This window comes from Lissotriton vulgaris, chromosome 6 (genome assembly GCF_964263255.1).
Source record: "Lissotriton vulgaris chromosome 6, aLisVul1.2, whole genome shotgun sequence".
In the NCBI taxonomy this organism is placed as follows: domain Eukaryota; kingdom Metazoa; phylum Chordata; class Amphibia; order Caudata; family Salamandridae; genus Lissotriton; species Lissotriton vulgaris.
Window position 1 is genome coordinate 880,818,632 of NC_141694.1, and position 20,967 is coordinate 880,839,598.

A 20,967-nucleotide genomic window follows, 5' to 3' on the forward strand; every position below is an offset into this window, starting at 1 on the left:
AAGCGAGCTGGAATAAAATACTGGGGGGATCTCCTGTTCGTGGAAGGCTTGACCCCGTGGGATTTTTTGAATAACAGGTCAGGGAACAAGCTATCTAAGTTTAAATATTTTCAGCTTACTTCATGGTTCTCAACTATTACGGAGGAGGTGGGGGGAAAGTGGGACTTTGAAGTTGCTATACAGGTTATAAATCCAGGTGCTAAAGAGGTGGCAACATGGTAAGGGCAATTTCTAGAGGCTGAAGAGGATGGAATAAAGGCTCTATCAGAGTTCTGGTTAGGCACTCTGCAAGAAGACTGTTTACAATATCTGTGGACTGAATCCCTAAAAACTCTATATGCCTTTGTTTCACCCGCCGACTATAAACGTCATAATTTTTTTGTTATTCATAGGATCTATTGGACTCCTGATAGATTAGCTAAGTTTGTGTTGCAACCTGTTCCCAGTTGTAAGAGGTGTAAGTTTTCAAGAGCTAGTGATGTTCATGTCTTCTTCACCTGTCCAGGATCCAAGACATTTGGAAGAACGTTGCAAACACCCTTAGGGCCATTTTCATTAAGGATAATGTCCTGATTGAAATGTTGGTGTTGTTAGGGGTAAACATTGCATCCTGATAGACTTTTAATAACATGCAAAGAGGATTACTATTTTATTTGCTACTCCTGGCGAGAAGAGAGATTTGTTAAAGATGGCTAGACTCGGAGCCCCCACATCTAATAGTATGGTTAAACTCGATAAAATGGACATGCGAATTAGATACTAAAGGCAACTCCAGTCGCTCTAGTGAGCTGTGGAAGGATTATGTGACATGGTCAAAATAGGATGTAACCTTTAAAGTAGGTGGGACTGGTTATCATCCCAGAAATAAGGTCCAATGATTACATCATGCCATGAGCTCAGTGGAAAAGTGACGCAGTTTCCGCTCCCCCCCCCCCCCCCTCCAAAATGCGGACCAGGGTGGCTCGGAGTCTCAATCTGCATGGGCTAACGACGGATCGAGGGTACACTGAAACGGTTGAGAATGCAGTAGTCATGGTGAAATGAGGACTAAAAAATATTAATAATAAAAAAAAAGGAATAATGGTTTTAATGGTTATAATGATATTAGATGTTTGTACAATTTGAATAATTGTATTTCTTGGCCCCGTTTAAACAGACATTATGAAAAGACTTTAAAATGTATTTTGTATATGATTGCCGCAAGCGCCTTGTCTGGCTTGTTTGTGCAAGATGTGACAGGTAGGATAGGTAGGTTCCCTAATTGTTTACTTTTCCTTTTGCTGCTTGTGACTTAGAGATTCCTTACAGCTAAGGGACATCTGTGTTTATTGACTCAAAACGTGGAAGCAGCGTGCATCCAAATAGAATCAGTAACAACTACATGGCCTAGTAGTGTTTGGATCACTCTCAGCCCTCCGCTTACATGCCATGAAGCTAACTTTGTAGTGCTTCTGGACGGGCTCAACCTAGATAGCCAAGAGATCTGTTTGATTATTGGGTGGGATCCTAGATTTAAAATACTATAGACACCACAGACATCCATCCCCATGTAGGTGGGTGGTCATGGAGCGACTTGGAAGTAGCTGCTCTATATTTCACTGATTGGGCTGCCTCTTGGGCAGTGTGAGTTCACGGATGCACATTCATAATGTAAAAGTGCACCATGGAGCAAATGGGGACAGTGGACCATTTTTCGAAATAAGGCCCTGGGTGCCCTTTGCTTAACAACTTAAAAAACAATGAGGTCTCATTTTAGCAGTCCAAGCAGTAGGTCGCTGCAGCTGCCATAGAGGTCTGCCTTCTACTGCTAAAGACAGGAGGAGCTAGAGTTAGAAAGGCATTGGTTCCTGGTATGTAAATGCAAGAGGCTTCATAGAAAAGTAATTTGCCATCAATATGACATCACAACCACGCACAACAACTTTCTCTATCCACTGGTGTAAGAAGCTGGCACTTTATATAGTGGACCAAAACGAAGTTCACTGTGTAAAGTGTCCAGGCAACCCTTATTGGTTTACAGAGGCAAGAATGATAACACTAATTGCTTTCTTTTGTGGTAGTGTGGACGAGCAGTTTATGCTTATGAGAGTGTCGTGCTAAGCATTTATTGTACTCACAGAGGAAATAAATGAGACACACACAAGAATAAATCAGAGACTAATTTAAAAAAACCAAGTCATATTTTTATATAAATTGTGATACCAAGTACGTCATTATCAAGTAAGTACTTTTTTAGATATGAATTTTCATAGGTAAATAAATAGTTCACTTTAATGCATCTTTACGCAGCAATGCTTTCCTATGGGAGAAAAGGCATGCATTTCATACAGTTATATATGGTCAGTTTCTGGAGGTCTCCTTTGGGATTTAGGGTTGTAGGGGGCAAAATCCAAAGTACCAATAGAAGTTACTTGTTACCTACCCTGGGGCGTCCAGGTGCAGAGGTGCTGGTTGGGTTGGGAGCTGTGCGCTCTACCCCAGTGGAAAGAAGGGGGGCTACCTAGAAACAGGCTGCAGAGGGGGACTTGGGGACAAGTCCCCGAGCTCCCAATGGGAGACGCAGTTCACAAGGGTCCTGGGGACAAGGGGACACAGCCGGTTCATCTGTAACAAGGCTCGGGCATTCAGGTACAGAGTGGAAAGTTCGGCTGGGCTCTGTGCATCCTGGAGCTCTGCGGTTGTCAGTTTCTCTGGTTCAGGGTGCAAATATCAGGACTGCAGGGCCACTCTAAAAGTGCATCCCTGCGGTGTTGACGTCCCTCGATGTAGTGCGGATTGGACTCTCAGGGACTTTGTTTACTACAGGGTGTCCGTTACCCCAGGTATTGGTCCTGTGTGGCTCTGGTTGGTCCTGGTTTCCTCTCGCTTGGTGGTGGTGGGGGGGGGGGGGATCTGACTTTCAGGAGCACAGTGTCCTTTTCCAGGTGAGGCCGCTGCATCAGGCTGGTTGGGTATTGGCAACTCAGTAAACCGGACTTTGTGTTTTTGGTCATTGCGGACTGTAGGGGAGGAACTCCTGTAATCCAAGGGAGATTCCTGGCAATTTGTGGTGGGCTGGCAGCCTTTCAGGGTTCTTGGAAGCTGTTCAGCTGCACAATTCACTGGTCACGATCGTCCAGACAGGTGCAGGCAGACAGGGTTTGACATCAACAGTCCACAGCAAGTCTTCAGTTCTCGGTTTTATTGCGGCTCTTCCTTGTCGTCTCTTCTTGATCCATTGAATCTGAGTTCCTGGTGTCCGGGACATCACCTAAAACTCAATTTAGGAGTGTCACAGGGAGTGACAGGTAGTAGCCAATGGGCTACATACCTTTAGGGTGCCTACACCCTCTAAATGACTGCTTCCTATGGGAAGTGGGCATAAATCAATCCCTGATAGCCTGCCTAATTTTGCCAAAACTAAGATGGTTGAATTCTAAAATTTGTGTTCACTTTAGGTAGCCTACCTTAGGGGTTAAACTAGCCTGAGAGGTAAACACACCTCCTGATTAGCTAATTTTCCTGCCTATCCTGGTGCCAAATGGGTCCGGGCAGCGGGTGGCATTTTCCCTGTCTGGGGAAGGCTTTGGTCACATATCAAAGGCAGCAGAAGCCTTTGAAGCCTCCTGCCATGATATATTGATCACTTAGCCATCCTGCTTGGAGGAGGTGACAGCAACTCTGGGCCATAGCAGGCTTTGTTTCTGCCCTCATAGATCGCGGGCTATCACCTGCTGGGGGTCAGAAATCTGTCTGTGGTGACAGGCTGGTCCACACCAGTCAGCCAGCACACTAGTGGTTGATAGGTTTTCAGCAGAGCACCTCCAAGGTGCGCTCTGGGTGCATTTATTTATAAATCTATCACTGGAATCAGTGTGGATTCATTAACACATGATGTTTGATACTAAACATCTCTAGTGTCAGTGAAGCCATCATGTAGCTGGAGAACCCATAAATACCTGTGTCGAACAAATGTTGCCAAAATGGCTTCCCTGTTCACTGCACTTAGACATCACAGGGGCAAATCTGCTCATGAAGATATGGCCTCACATGTAGTATACTGCACCCTACCTTAGAGCTGTGGGATATGCTCTGTAGGGGGGACTTATCTATATTGCATGCAGTGTCTGCAGGCATGGCACACAGGGGATGTGCCAAGTTGGGTCTTCACTTTTCTCTGCACTGTGGCTCGCAGCCTGCAGAGGCAGTTTGCATGTTGGTGCTGGGGGATCTCTTAGCGTGGCATAATACATGATGCAGCCCTTAGGAACCCTCTTTAGTACCCCATTCCCTAGATACCAGGGATACCAATTAGAAGCGACTTACAGGGGTTACTAAAGGTATTGCCAATTGGGGAACCATTGTACAGTTTTTAGGTAAAGATATCTGGCACTGGGGACCTGGATAGTAAGAAACTAGTGCACTTCTGTTGAAGATGCATTAGATACCAGGCAAAAAGTGGGGGTGACCATGTCAACAAGGGGCTTTTTCCTACAAGCAGTGTTATGTGACCACTCAAGACAGTGGCCTTGATATTTCATATCTGACTTGTGTTCTTTGATACAAGATTTATACACCCAGGTTTGCTTGTAAACATGGAATCAATGCAGGTAAGTTAGGTTTATCTAAATAGTTAAAGATATGCCTTAACAAGCCTCTCTTAAACTGTTGTACACCGCAATAAATGGAATTAATTCACATTAAAGTGCATTGCAGTATTGCTGCCTCTCTCTTATATCATTTAGTGCTAGCTCGGAAGACTGCAGAAGTATAAAGATAATTAAGATTGCATGAATACCTCTTTAGCAGAATGAGAAATTGCCATTAAAATGTATTTCATAATAAAACCTTCATATACTCTTGCAGGAGTTACAGGTGTGCTGTGCAGAGGGGCAAGCCATGCTCAATTCAGTGCTCCATACCCGAGAAGAAGTCATTCCATGGGGCATTCCCCACATAGAGGACCGAGAGCTGGAATCTCTGCAGCAGGACTGGCAGGTTTATCAGCGTAGGCTTTCAGAGACAAGAACTCAGCTAAACAGCTCACTAAACCGATTGAGGCTAATGGAGCATAAGTTTCAGCAGGTCGACTTATGGCTTAAAGGTCTGGAAGAAAAAGTGAACATTAGAACTGGACGTCAGTCTGACAGAGCAACGAAGGAGATGCAGCTGCACCAGATGAAGGTAAATGAAAAATGAGAAACATTTCTGCTGCTTCATATTACTCTTTTGTGCAATTGGGCTTCCTTTCCATATAATACATATATTTGTTCCAGAAACATGTTCTTGCTCTTAATATGAGTTGGGAGACATTATTTACATTTTAATTGTAAAGTGCACTGAAGTTGCCTGAGTGGCAGCATCAAAGGATGTGCCTGTTTGTTTCAGTTTTTGTGGCTTCTGGGCTCAATGCTGGATCTGTGGTTAAACAACACAATATATTGTACGTACAAATACAACATTTCAGACATCACAAGCAATTACATAAGGATCCTCCACGTCCAAGCAGTTTTAATGTGATGTATACCTAATAAACAAAGAGAAGACATACTAGTTTGCTGTTTCTCAACTGCCACAGAAGGGTCTCCAAAAGCTCAAACACTAGTGCTCTGTGTTTTTCTTCTAATATCTTTTCTTCCTCTTCATTGTATATAGTTTGAGCATAAACAATGCTGTGCTCATCAAAATAGTTATTGATTCCAAGTAGCTAGCACTTGTTTCCCACGTCTTTTAAATCATATATCCTGCTACAGTTCACGATTGTTCTGGTTTCCAAATTAGTTTTACTGGCACATTATATATGTGAACCTAGTGTATCCTAACCATTATTTGTCTAACAGATTAACATAATTTAGATAGTGGTTTATTAAAGTAGTATATTCAGCTCTCCATTAAACTTATCTTTTTGTTTTTTTCGTGTTTGCCATCGAGAAAAAACAATGCCTGTACAGCAAGTGGAAGATGAATAACAGAATTGGCCAGTCAATAGCTGTATTATGCTCTGTAACCCCTGGTGTCCCCAGGATAACTCAAAATTGGGAGACATAAACAAAGTAAAAGGACAAAACCTCCAAATGTTCATTTGAAATTGATATTGTATACAATAATGGAACTATAAGGCAAATTAATACAATCCACTGCATGCACTACAGCTTTCTAAATTTTCTGTGCTCTAGTGACCAATGGGATTTGTGTTCTGAATTAACACACATTCAGTTATAGCTGTTACACTGGCCAGTTAAGGGTCCAATGTACTAAGGTTGGGCCACAAACCTGTTGCTATATATTGTGCGGTGACTACCTTATGGCACTACTTTAATTTTGTGCTGCAAGAGGACATGCAAATCCGTTGCAACAGAAAATTACAGTTCAGTAAAATTTGCAGAATGCTGTCATAAGTATATAAATGGAGCAGGAATTATTTAGAATCCCAATGAATAAGTTAGTAATACATGGGTGAAGACCTGCAATAGGCAGCAGACCTCCATCCCTGCATTCTTGTTCATACAAAGCATACAAAGCATACTTTTTTGTAAGCAACATCAAAGCTGGAATTCCTTAAAGGGCACTGGGGTAAGAATCAGTGATTCCCTGGATTGATGTCTGCCCATCACAGTGCAACAGCCCTCATTCACAAATTGTCATATGTCCCACCAGGACAGCTTGACTTTGAGACTGGATAGCAAACACATTTGGTGTTTGTATAGTTCAAAAGATGCATAACCTTGACAATGCAGAGCCTTTTGATATGCCTAGCACTGAGGTCAGTTCACCCATAAGGTGAGGCGGGCTAGTGTAATGTATTAGCTCAACAGGAACACTGCATTTGCTGTTGAGAGGGAGTGACATTGGTCTCAGACATTTAAGAACATTCTTGAAAAAAGTGGCATCCTTTAACACAACACAAACATATATTAAAACTTAACCTTGGCTTAATTTGTGATTTGCCTTTTACACCCATTGTGTGCTTAGGCTGGGAAACTAGTTCTGAATGCCTAGAACATTTGCGTCAAATATGGGTCTCTCATTGAATCCTAAAGTGTCTTCTGTTTTTTCTCCTCCATATTCTGCTTAACTCTGGTCAAGTCGGGGGGTCACAAAATGTTTCAGAAATATGAGTAGGGTGTGTGTATCACACCACTATTATGTCCCACATTTCTGACCCTGACGGAGCAGTAATGGCCTAAAGATTGGATTATGGATAATAACCAGATGGTAGGATTAACAAAAGAGTGGACTACAGTGTAGACATTAAGGAGAGAAGTATAGGAAAATGTTTGCTTTGAGGAAGGACATTCCTAATGGTAATACAATCAAGCCCTTTTCCATGCACTGGTCTTCATTTCCACTTATTTAATCGCTTGTTAACGATGCTGATACATAGAGAACCGAAACCTCTCTAGGTTTTGAATTTGTCTGGTAGGTGGAGTCTCTCTTCTCTCTTATATGTCACTGTCAAGAAGGGGGGAAGGAGAGATCCAGAGTCAGCCCTGTGTAGCAGTCTTTGGAATTGGAGCTAGGCTCTCTTCATTAGCTTCTCAAATAGGTTTTGTAAGAACGAGCAGAATATGAACAACCCGTCTCCAGTGTCTGCAATAACTGATCAGTTTGTTTAAGAGTATTGTATCATTTGCATGAGGTGTGATTAATGATATGCATACAGATATATAAATATATTTGGTTTTCCTAGCTCACCAAGAGTAAAGGTCTTTGCTGAATAAAGAAATGATTATAGTAAAATCAAAAGATTTCTAGAAGAGGCGAGCTAGCGGTCAAAATATACAGACAGGATCATCAAGCTTAGAGATCGTGCTATTCTTAATCTGCAGTTTGGGCTTTATTATAATCACCTTTAAATTAGGCACCTTATTCTATACTGATAGAGATGAGAAGAAAGTTCATGCAGGGGGTGGTGATATGCAGTGCATTGTAACCGCTGAACTGAATGAAACGTGACACATTGAAGTGGGTTAACTTTGGTACTGTGGGTGTTGTAAAGAAGCAGGGAAGGTAGGCCAGAATATTATGGCACATGCATTTTTGTTAGCTTTTGGCCACTGTAGGCGCTGCCAGTAAAGGGGGCGTGCAAAGTGTGGGTGGGAAAGTGGGTCATGCCCATTAGCCGCTTGCAGTGGCTCTCTAATTCTAGTTAGGTATTTTTGCTACTTCAAGATGGCTTTTTTTTGCTTTTCATGCAGACACATTTGATTCTTACCATGGCAACTTTTCTTGTGTGCAGACAAGTTCAGGTATATTTTAGGGCATTCCAGCTAGGAGGTCAAGTACCTTTTCACTCCACTGATGTACACAGAAGTCATCCCAAGTGAAATATTGTGTTCTGAAATGTGTTGTTTCAGTGACAAGCATGAGTAGAGTGTTGTTGCTGCAGGTGTAGCAGACAAGTCCAATTGTACACATATGAAATGTTACCAGGCTGAGGAGGGCATTAAAAAGGAGAGGGACTGCTTAGGGGCTTCAAGCAATTTCACAGGAGAGCCAATTGGGCTGGTAACAAATGTGATAGGAACATATTAGTCTATATCTCTAGTCAGTGGCCTCCTTTCTTACTCTTATGTTGGCAGACAGTTTGAAGTGATTTTCAGTGTCAAATGCTTTAGGCGTAGTTGATTCAGGCAGGCACATAGTCGGAGACATGAGATTGGAATCTCTGCAATTATTTTCTAGCTTGCAACAGAGAAGTACCAATTATTTGGACCATCTCCAAATTACAACTTTGGTCAACATAAACTGTAGTACTCATTGGCTTGGGCAGAGAAAGTTAAAAAAGTAGAAGTCTCAATAGGCCAACTTTGTTCCTAAGGAAGAGCTTGAAAATAATCACTAGAACATGGAGGACAATATTACATCCTTTTCCAAGAGGAGAGGGGATACATGGATTTCAGTTCACAACTTCTATGTGATGGTTAACTTCCTCATAGTGTCATTATATAAGGAATTGGGGATTTGATGTGACTCTGGGTGAAGGAGGGACAGACAGACAAGAAAATTACAAAATTGGAAGGAAGGGTGGAAAGGACAGTTTAGTACGAGCCATTCCAACAAATCTTCATTTGCAGAACAAAAAGAAGAACAGAAAGGTGTGCATTCACTGTTTTGACAAAACATCTCTACCAGTGTGTCCCATCGGCATAGGAGAATATTGGAGCAGACCCTGGAATTAATTTAACTCCAATCTGCGTTTTCATTGACTTAATTCAGTATGGGGAAATACTCAACAGGTGCTGAGATTAGAAGGTGATTAACATTAACGGAGGGGGCGACTCGCTCTCCTGGCCCTCCTTGGGCCTGAGAGGCGCGCCGGTCGGAGAGGCGCCTACTGCCAGCGTGAAGCCAGTCAGTCAGTCAATCACTTTTATTTGATTAATAAAAATCAAAAAAAGACACAAAATACACATAATCACAACAAATACTATACAACAGTACATCCAATTACAAAAGTAAGGAATAAATATAAATAGCATATCAGGGTTAAAATTAGTCTATCTCATGAATTCAATAACACATTTTAAAAACTTCTGTCTGGCAGTTAGCTCCAAAATTAAGAAAGGCACCAACTCCGCTAACATGATTAAATCATAATAGGGCTGTGCCGTAAATTAAAATGCTTCTTGTTAATACGAACACCCGCAACTAGAAAACTTGCTACATGAAATGTTACACGTGCACTGGATAAAAGTTGCAAAAACAGTAGCGCTGGCCTAACCTGTAGGAAGCCCGCCTCCCTCAGAATAGGTAACAAATATTTTTTCCTAATCTGTGCATAGTGTTCACAAAACATGGTAAAATGTAATATATCCTGTGTGGAAAAATGGTCACAATCACATGGATTTGCATTTTCTGGAGTGTCCCAAGTAGAATAGGAGCCAAACATGAAATGCATCAGATTAAAACTGCGTGAAGCCTCCAGTGTGACCCGGAGCTTTGGGGACGCGTTGAAGCCTGGAGGTGGACACCATCAGTGTGGGAGGTAAGCTTGGTGGCCTGCATTACTGAGGCGGGAACACTCTCTGCCCTTCCTGAACCTGTGCCTGGGGTGAGGTTGGCTGGCGGGGGAGGCACCCACAGTCATCGGGGGCCTCCCGGGAGTCAAGGACTGTGAGCGCGCCACCGGGACCCTACAGGGACGCTTCCTCAGTGCTGGACTGGGCCAGGTCTGCGGCCTGCACTGTCGGGCGGAGGCGTCCTGAGAACCGGGTGCCCCATGCAGCTGGCCCCCGGGGGGATTGAAGGTACAGTGAGGGGGGCACCTGCTATCATCTGGGGCCCTCCGAGTGGTGCGCTGAGCCCGCGGCCCGTCGAACCCTGCAGGACTGGGCCTGATGTGACGAGTGGGACTGGACTTGAGGCCTCCCCTGGAGGGGCATTGGACCAGCGCCAGGTCATGGCGAGGGAAAAAGTGGCAGTCACAGCGTCTGTGACTTCCCCTGGGGGAGCCAGGGCCTAGTATTGCTCCTGAACTTTACATGTGGTCCACGAGGAGGGGAGGTAGGAGTGGTGGGACCTGAGGAGTGGTGGGGGTCCACTACCCGTGTGCAAGATCTTTGAACCCCTTCGGCCACGCGACTGCTCCTGTTGCACGGCGGGGGGGGGGGGGGTAGTGGTGACGCCTGGTACTGGCCTCTTGGCCTGGCCATTATTTGCTGCATTAACGCGGAGCCCACTCTCCTTGGGGGTACGCTGCGGCGCGTCGAGACCGGCCGGGTGGAGCATTGTGACCTGGTGCCGTGGAACTTTCCTGTATGGGCTGAGCCTCCTGAAGACGACTCAATGGTGAGTCTGTGCTGGTGATGTGGGGAGCCGCAGCCAGGGAGTCAGTCGCGGAACACGCACATCCTCACGGGCCTTCGAGTGGGTCGGCTTAGGGACACTTCTACTACCCGGACGCCCAGAAGCGGTTCTGTTGGGCAACTGCAATGCGTAAAGAATAGATGCCCCGCGCCTCTCAGCCAAACACCATAACGCAGTACACCACTCAATGACACCCCTCGCAGCGGATCATGCGTCAGTCGGGGCAGGACGAGGGGAGTGAGGTCCCCAACGAGCCTTCCCGGACGGAGCTGCTGAAGGCGATCCAGGGGTCCCATTGGCTCTGGAGAGGCAGATCGAAACAGTTTCCATAGATGTCAACTTACTGCGGACAGATCTGCGAAAGGTGGCAGATAAGGTTTATGCTGTGGAGGGTGATATCGTCCTGCTGCAGGGATAGGTGGCGTCATTAAAAAAAAACAGTCTCGCAGCTCACCGCCTCGACTGGAGCGCTGGAACGGAGAGCAGAAGATGCGAAAGGGAGGGCACGCCGCAGTAACATTAGAGTTCTTGGTATCGCGGAACGGTCGGAGTTGGGCAATGCGGAGCGCTTTCTGGAGCACTGGATCCGTACAACACTCTGCCCCACGGGTTTATCTGTGGTCTTTGTCATTGAGCCCGCTCATAGGGCATTGGTTCCGCCCCTGAGGCCGGGTGCCCCTCCTCGTGCCCTCATCGCGAAGATCCTTAATTATCGGGACAGAGACTGCATCCTGAGGGTGGCAAGGGAAACGGCGAACCTTACTTTTGAGAATGCCAGGGTCTCCATTTACCCGGATTATACCCACCAGGTGCAGGAGCAGCGGAAGTCCTTTTTGGCAGTCAAACAGAAGCTTTGTGAGCTCCACCTACAGTACATGTTGCTCTACCCGGCGAAGCTTAAGGTTATATCCCAGGGGAAGGCGCATTTCTTTGAAGGCCCGGAGGAGGTATGGGAATGGCTAGAGATCCGGGGGGATGCCCTCCCACCAGGCGAATGAGGGGGACACGTCCATCGAGAAGGCGCCATAACAGACGCAGGCATTTGTCGGACACAGCTGACCGCGAGAAGAGGCGTTGTGTCATGGTGGGAGACGATGGGGCCCTCCGCCTAGAATTGGCTGAGTCTGAGGGCCTTCCGGCGCCCTCGGTGCCTACCCCTCAGGAGGAGATACTGGTTCCAGACACTCTGCAGCCCACCACGGACGCTCTCCCGCCTACTACTGCCATGATTCCCGAAACAGCTGGAGACTCGCTGGTTGCCTCGACGGCCCCGCCTTGAGGAATAGGTATAGTTGTGCTCCGCTTGTTCTGCACCGTAAACATTGGCTGGCCTTATTAGACCCTCTCACGCTGGGGAGAGTGTTCTCAGCATACTTGATGTGGGGACAGGGGACGGCTCTTTGGGAGTGGAGATTGTAAAAAAATTGTGCATGTGTCACCTGTGAAGGTCCGACCCTTATATTGATGCTGAGATAGCGGGCGGTGCCGGGAGCTGGGTGGTGGGTGGGGAGTCTTCTTTTATCTGTTGGGTGGTTAAGCCCTGTTGGGCGAATGGGGTGGCTGTGCACGTCCTGGCACCAGCAGGGGAAGGGCATACCGGCATGTTTTGTTGTTGCAAGTATATTGCTCGTGGGTGGGGGGTGGTGTGGGTTTTGCAAGGGGCTGTTGAGGGGGAATGTTTCAGGCATCGTATGCATTACATTTCGGACACTGGGTTGGGGCGACACTATGGGTAGGGCACTACGGCTGGGTTGGTTATGACATCAGACATGGGGTATAAGTTTATGAGCTGGAACGTGAGGGGGCTAGGCACATGCACTAAGAGACATAGGGTCCTGTCCTTCCATCGCAGACAATGGGGTTTCCATTGCATGCCTCCAGGACACCCAACTGGCAGATGAGGGAGCCCAGAAATTGAGGAAAAAGTGGCGGGCCTAGTGTTCCACTCGTCATTTTTCACTTATGCCAGAGGGGTCCTGATATGGGTTGCACCCGGGGTCCCGTTCGCTATCCAATACGTGGAGGCGGACATACACGGTAGATACCTGCTTCTCCGGGCGAAACTGGATGGCAGAGAAGTCACCATTCCCAACACATACGCACCCAACACGGATGATTCGGTCTTTTTCCAGACCCTTCAGGAAGTCCTGATCCCTGAGCTGGAGGCGCTTCTGCTGTGGTTCGGGGATTTTGATTGTGTCCTTGATCCCATCCTGGGTAGGTTTCCGCCCGAGATGGCACAAAGTCCCATATGACTGCGAAGCTTAGGGAGGTCATGGGGAATATAGGAGCTGTTGATGTTTGGCGCCAGAGGAACCCGACACAGAAAGTGTACACCTGCTTTTCCCCCACTCAGTAACTCATATAGTCGTTCGGATAGAGTACTAGTGGCAAATACGGGGTTCAACGTGTCCATTGCGGTTACCCACCAGGCTCGTTTCTTATCTGATCACTCCCTGGTGGCGTGCATGGTGCATTGGGGTGCCCTGGTCCCCCGTCCCAGACTTGGAGGTTACCGGCAGATATCCTTCAAGACCAGGTGGGGAAGGCCCATGTAGAGATAGCTCTTACAGACTACATGGCCCTTAACTGGGAGGTGGGGGGACTCACCTTGGCTACCAGGTGGGATGCTCTGAAGGCGGTTGTGAGAGGGGCGTGCATGGGGCTCACCTATGGGGTTAGGAAACAGCTTCACCAGGATCTACAGAAGGCGGAGGATACTCTCCTGGACGTGCAAACTTCGTCGGCCCCTGACGCCTTCCAGCCGGAGGCGGAACAGACTGCCCGGTCTCGCGTACATGATATTCTCGATTGGCTTGACAAATACACCCTCGGCCAATACAGGCAACGCCTCCACAGGGAGGGCGATAAATCAGGTCACCTTTTGGCTTGGATCCTCTGGCGGGAGCAGGCCCGCAGCGTATTGTGGCCCTGCGGGACCCTGCTGGGGCCATGGTTCATTCAGAGCGGAGCATCCTCTGGGTTCTCCAGTCCCATTTACAACAGGTATATGCTGCGGACCCCGCTATCACCGAGGCCTCCTATCTCCCTTACCTCCAGGGGCTGACCCTGCAGACTCTCCCCGAGGCGGCACGGGAGGAGCTGGATGAGGCACTCACCCTGGGTGAGTTGCGTGCAGCAACAGGCTGCTTGCCGCGCGCTAAGTCCCCCGGGAGCGATGGGTTCCCTCCTGAATTTTATCAGGCTTTCGGAGACACACTTTCCCGCCTCCTCTTGCAGGTCTTTCTCAAAGCCTTTAAGAGTGGGACCCTACCAATGAGTATGACACAGGGGGAAATCTGTATGATCCTGAAACCGGGGGGGGGGACAAGCATGACCCCTTTTCGTATCGTTGGATCACGATGATAAACACGGACGTAAAGATCTTGACTAAGCTGTTCGCCACGCGACTGGCACAGTATATGTCCCACCTGGTCCATGCAGACCAATGCAGGTTTATTCCTGGGTGCAACACGGCCATGAACCTGCGGCGATTGAATCACATTAAACATGAGGTACGGGGCAGGGAGGAGCAGATGGTCCTGGTGTCGATCGACCTTGCCAAAGCGTTCGATACAGTCGATTGGGGGTATTTACAGTAGGTCCTCCGAGCAGTGGGGTTGGGCCCCAATTTTTTTAGATGGATTTGCATCCTATATAGGGCACCTCGTGCCAGGATTAGAATTGGAGCTGCACGGTCGGAGGAGTGGCAATTGGGACGGGTATACGACAGTGGTGTCCCCTCTCGCCACTCCTATTTGCTCTGGCCATAGAGCCCTTTGCTGTGAGAATCCGCACGGAGATGTCACAGTGGGGCAATCCGGTGGGAGACACATGCAATGTCGTCTCTTTATACGCGGATGACGCTTTGTTTTATTTGACAACCCCGAGGGAGACACTCCCGATATTGTTGCACCACCTTGATCGGTTCGGCAAGGCATCGGGACTGAGACTCAACCGCAGCAAGTCTCTTATTTGCCTGCGTTCGGGCTTTGACTCAGTGCCACTAGAAGACATGCCAGATCTTGGGCTGCGCTGGGAACTGGAGGGATTCCGTTATTTCGGTGTTCAGGTGGCCCCGACGGACTCCCAACTGTTGGCCTGGAATATCGATCGGATAATCAAGTCCCTACAGCAATCGGTGTCCTTTTGGAACTCCTTGCTGCTATCTCTTATGGGACGGCTGGCCGTCGCAAAGATGGTGAAGCTTCCCAGGGCGCTATACGTCCTTCAGAATACGCTATGTCCTCTTCCCCCACAAGTCTTTCGCACTCTCAATATGCTGCTCACGACTTTGCTTTGGGCGGGTCGGCGTAGTAGGGTAGCGCTCCACACTGTTGTGCGGGATTATGAGGAGGGAGGCCTGGAGGCACCGCGCTTTGACTTATATTATTACGCGGCACAACTACAGCCTGCAGCCAGATAGTTCGCAGATGTGGATAATTGGGAGACACGCCTCTTGGTGGGCAGGGCGACCGTGCAGGAGCTACAGGTCGCATTGATGCGGGGAAGGTGAGCGGACGGAGATTTGCTCTATATTGTGCGTCATACGGCGGGTGTTTGGCAGCGGTTTGTAGAGAGAGTCTTGCGGAGGGTGCCCTTCCATAGGGAACTACTGGTCTGGATACTGGCCCCTTTAGTAGCAATGGAAAAACAAATGTCCTTTCACAACTGGCAGGAGGGGCGATGTGAACTTCTATCCGATCTATACCCCAACTAGTTCTTCTTGACTTATGAGCAGGTGGCGGAGGCATTTGGCCTAGGATGAGGGCAGTATCTGCATTATCAGGGACTGCATAATGTGGTAAGGGTGACCTGGCCTCAGTGTCCGGATGCACCTCCGATGACTCACACTCTGCACATTCTTCTGTCCTGCGGCAGGGGGCGTAGACTAATATCCCTGCTCTATGCAGCTATGAAACGGGACTCCACCCCTCTGGTGCCGCCGGCTTGGGCGGGTTGGGAAGCGGATCTTGGTGCTCCATTGGAACAGGGGCAGCGGAAACGAAATGGGTCTCTCATGCGTAAAGTTTCAATCAATGCACGATTCAAATTGATACACTTTAATTTCCTGCATCGTACCTCCCTCACCCCGATCTCACTGAGGCGTTTATCTGGAGACAGGGGGGACAGCTGCTCCAGATGTAGTGTAGGGGGGCGGGATTCCTGCATTTAGCTTGGGACTGCCCGTTAATTAAGAGTTTTTGGGCGGGGGTGATAGACCACATAGTCACCACTACAGGCCTTCAGATAGCATTGAGCCCAAGAAAAGGAAACGCTCCTACAAATTATTGCAACTGATGTTGGTGCTTGCCAGGCGCAGGGTGGCAATTACCTGGATGGGACAGAGGGCCCCGGAGGTGCCTATCTGGCTAAGAGATGTGAGATAGTGGTCTCTGGCCGAGGAAACCCATATGCAGCTCACCCCGAGGGATGAGAAACTGCAGGAGGACTTACTTGCCTGGCGGAGCATGCGTATCTCGGGGCTGACAGAGAGAGGGCAGTCCGCCCAGAGCGAGTCTGAGGGGGCAAGTGACGAATTGTTCTCGCCATGGGGGCCGGGATCTGAGGGAGAGGTTGGGGGAGTGTCCTAGTGTTTATTTATTGCAAGGAGTGGTGCGAGGCCTGGTCGTTTCCTCATGATGTTATTTATTTGCCTGTGATTATGTTATTCCTCATGTGTCAGTGCCTATTCCATTGAAGCCTAAATCCACAAGTGTCATAATGAGAAGGTCGATTTGTGTACAAATGTTTGTAACAATGCCAATTGAGGGGGGTTCATACTTTTGTGACTGTTACAAAATGGAAAAATAAAGTTAAAAAAAAATTGAGCATCACGCTGCAGTACTGCATTACAATTATATTTTATAACTCTTGGACCACTCAACTGAGTTCAAGTGATGACCTTTTAGATTTCTTGGTTGTTGCAGCATTTTTATTTGTACAAATATAATTAATTCCACATTTCTGGTGTTAACCTTGAAGAAGATAGCTATTGGCATAAAGAATGATCTCAATCTACACGTGTAAACCTTTCATGCTGTTGAGACTGATATAATGGTGTAGGTTATTTTCACCTCTTTAGAAATGGCACGAGGAGGTAGCAATCTACAAAGACGAAGTGGAGGAGGTTGGAGTGCTGGCCCAGCATATACTGGAGGAGAGCCACAGCAGCAGCAGACTGAGCAGCCAAGCCACACAGCTCACCTCTCGATACCAGGCCCTTATTCTTCATGTACTGGTATGTACGGGACCGTGGTGTTCCATATGAATAGTTAGCTGAAGCTGTCAGATCATAGTAGGTTAAAATATGAATAGGTATGTTATGTGTGTTTGGTAATGTTTACACCTGTAGCGCAAGCAATCAGTGACACAAGCATTTACTACTTTTATGACTAAATCAGAGTGCATCCTGTTTTGGTGTCACTCATGTGCATTACACATGCATGACTGCCTCCAGTTGCTTTCTCCAGAGTGTGGTCTGTATGACTTATGCCCATGGCAGTCTCCAAACAAACGCACTACTCCCAACCTTTGACCCACCCTGTTTGTAATTTATGTTGGCCTGTCCTGCCAAATGAAATAAATATAACACTTTAGTTAGACCAGAATACAGCCAAGCCCTCTCCCAGTGGCAAGTTTTGCTTTTTCTTAGAATATTCCTTATTTTTTTCTAAACGTGGTAATCTCTGCAGTATGAAGGAAACAAGTTTTCTTTTGATATTGTAATTGAAAAGGGTCACTTTATTTATGATGAACCTTTTATGTTAAAAGTGTATAATTTGTGTACCATTCAGAACAATGTTTGTAGCATATGCTGCTCTATATACTCCTGCCATCTAGTGTTAGTATCAGATGTTTGAGAGTTGTTTCTCTTTGGAGAATTCTTTCGAGTCATGAGGTATAGCGACTCCTCCCATGGCTGGTTATGTGCATGGGTATTGACTCCATGTTACATTGTTATTGTTTGCCATCGGATTCGGGTGTGTACCGACAGGGCTCAGTGTTTGGCGACTTGCAGCCCTTTCTTTTGGGCTCAGTCAGTTGTTTTACAGATCTTTCAATTTGCTTTGGCTTCCAGATACTGTCCTTGTGCACCGATGTCCAATTGACTCTTCGTCGTGAGGACCTTGGGCCCTGTGTTGGGCTTTGTCCCTATTGAATTTAATACTTCGCTGTGAAGAATGCATGCACAGTAATGGAAAGGTAGCCTTTCTAGTAGTGTCCCAAATATCCCTCCAAAGTGCTGTGGACTGATTACCATGAGGTGTACAATCTCTGTTTCTACCCCGGTCATGACAACACCAAATGTGAGGCTTACTTCACCTTCTGAGTGAAAAAGACCCTTTGTTACCAATATGAATGGAGGTGGGAACATCAGAGAATGTAGAGGCATGATTTCAATGCCACTGCCTGTTTCTTCACAGAAAACAGTGTTGAGGCGGAGGAAGAAGCCAGCCCCTTGGAGGCAAAACCCCTCCAATCATCACCCATCCCGAAGATGGTCTTCTCCTCTGACTTTGAGTCTGCAGAGGAAGAACAACCACCTGATGCCTCCCAGCCATGGACGAAGAAGCCAGTGTGGGGTATATTCGGCACAGACAAACATATTAGGCCAGCACAGTGGCCCAAAGTCGAGGCAGAGCACCACCAGCAAAGGTGGTGGGACTTCAATATAATTGCTCCAAAAAACAGCCAGCCAGGCCACCATGTCCTTGATGCCATGGTCCTCACTGACCAAAACCTTTGAAGTCGACAACACATCTTCCCCTGGGCAGTGATCCTGCTTGATCATTGAACCCGAACATACTACACAACACAGGGTTGCCCCCAGATCTGAGGGTTCCCTTGGGGTAGACACCGAAACCCACATCGGTACTGAGACCGCCATTGGCACCCTAACCAGTCTCGACGTAGAAAACTCTTTTAGGTTTGAGAACACAATCTGAAAGAGACACGTTAGTGATAGATTCCTTACCTTAGAATATCCCCAGGCGTCAGACTGGATCCGGAAAGTTTTGCGTAGCAGTACCCTTGCGCGTCGGTAGGCGTCGTCTGCGGCTCCGCGTCCGTCGTCGGCGTCGTGGGCGCCGTGATGACGTCGTCGGAGTACTTAGACGCCGCCTCCGCGTGCTGACGTCAGTTCTTCTTTTTTCCGCGCCAGCCAGCGCAGATCTGGAAGAGCGGTTCCCTAGTCACTTTTTGACTAAACTTTTGTGATCTTTTTTGATCCATTTCGAAGTCTTTTTGACTCCGACGGTGCCGTTAGGGATGCCCGGCTTCAAGCATTGCGACGAGTGTGACCGTACCATGTCGGTCACGGATCCCCACCGCTTGTGCCTGATGTGTTTGGGCGTCGACCATGACGACGAGGCCTGCTCCGACTGTCGGGTCCTCTCGAGGAAGGCCAGGCGGGAGCGGTCCCGCAGGCGACTCGAGATCCGCCAGTCGGCCCCGCGCCGTGTGAGGTCCCGGTCCCGGTCCCACGGGAGGTCGAGGGACAGGTCGCGGGGACGGAGCCGTCACAGCTCCGGGAGTCGGCGCCACTCCTCCGGGTCCAAGTTGTCAGGTAAGAAGCATAAGAAGTCGAAAAGACATCATCGCTCTTCTGACTCCCCCCGATGCTCGCGCGATGCGGCCGGGGGTTCGGGTGACACTGACCACACGGCTCCTCGTGAGTCGCGGGCGCCGCGTTCGGCCCCATACCCCCCCGGTCCCTGGGCTGAACGCGACGCCGGAGGAGATCGAGCGCTTCCTCATGGCCATGAGGTCCCTTTCTCCTCCGACGGGTTCCGCGGCGCCTTCGGGCCCAGTGAACCCGTCTGGGGGCCCTAGTGGGTCGGGGGCTACGACCCCGACGCCGTCGGGTGCTTCGGCCTCGACGCCGCCGGCGCCTTCGGGCCCGGCGCCGCAGGGCTCCACGATCCCGACGCCGCCGGTGCCCTCGGGCTCGGCGCCGCAGGGTACAGCGGCCCCGGCGTCGTCGGTGCCTTCGGGCCCAGCGCCGCAGGGCACAGCTGGGCCCTCATCGGGCGATGGATCGTCACCGGTGGACCTTACGACCCCCCCGGCGTCGGTCCGTGTGGTGTCCCCTCCGGCGCCGTCTTCGGGCGGCGCCATCCCCGATGCCTCTTCTCACTGGGTTCCGACGTCGGGACGACGCCTGTCGGCGCCGCTCTCGACGCCGTTCGGAGAATTTAAATTCTATGAACCCACCCCATTCACTTATGACCCTGAATCTCAGGAGATGGGGGACGAGGAGAATTGGGAGGGGTCTGAGGACCCTCTGACCAGGGAGTGTCAGTCTAACATGGACTGGACAGGAGACCTTGGGGAGGCCAGTGGCCTGGACACCTCTCCAGACACTGGTTTTGTCTCTCCTCCTACCGTGGCTTCGGAGGAGGGTGCAACTTATAGTGTGGTGTTGACGAGGGCTGCTAAGGCCTTGGGCCTTGAGCTCCCCGTCGCGGCCGTGAGGACTAACCTCCTCACTGAGGTCCTTAAGCCGCAGTCATGCTCCATGGAGCCTCTGCTGCCGTTTAATGAGGCCTTGACGGACGTTCTTTTGGGCACTTGGTCCAGGCCCGCTACAGGTTCGCCTGTAGATAGGAACGTGGCCAGACGCCACCGCCCGGCCCCGGGCGACCCATGTTTCCTGTCCACCCACCCCACCCCCGAGAGTCTGGTTATCCAGGCCTCTAACTCCCAGACCGCATTCCCGACGGCTCCCCCCGATCGGGAATCCAAGAGGTACGAGGCCTACGGCAAGAAGGTATTCTCGTCCCTTAGCTTGGGACTGCGGTCTTCCAACACCGCATGCCTCTTGGGCCGTTACACCCACTCTCTGTGGGAAACGGTGGCGGAAGTGCTGCCAGAGTGTCCGTTGGAGGTACGGGCCAAACTCGGCCAAGCCCTAGTGGAGGGCCGTGACGCAGCAAAGTATTCAATCAGGTGCGGACTGGATACTACTGACTCGCTGGGCAGAGCGATGGCTACGACGGTGGCGATACGACGCCACGCCTGGCTGAGATCCGCCAACTTCTCGGCAGACGTCCAAAAAACACTCATGGACATGCCGTTCGATGGCCGTCGCCTCTTTGGCGACAAGGCAGACCACGCGCTTGAGCGCTTTAAGGACTCCAGGGCTACGGCCAAGTCCTTGGGCCTCTCGGCCCCGCG

General features: G+C 49.0%; 1 protein-coding gene across 1 annotated transcript in view; it reads left to right on the forward strand.

Moving 5' to 3' along the window:
- SYNE1 (spectrin repeat containing nuclear envelope protein 1) overlaps window positions 1-20,967 on the forward strand; it is a 2,319,318-nt gene that overhangs the window by 1,226,463 nt on the left and 1,071,888 nt on the right. Inside the window, exons 67-68 of the mRNA XM_086926873.1 lie at window positions 4,846-5,163; window positions 16,874-17,029. Of these exons, the coding sequence (XP_086782999.1) occupies window positions 4,846-5,163; window positions 16,874-17,029 (474 nt within the window). The remainder of the gene's footprint in view (window positions 1-4,845; window positions 5,164-16,873; window positions 17,030-20,967) is intronic.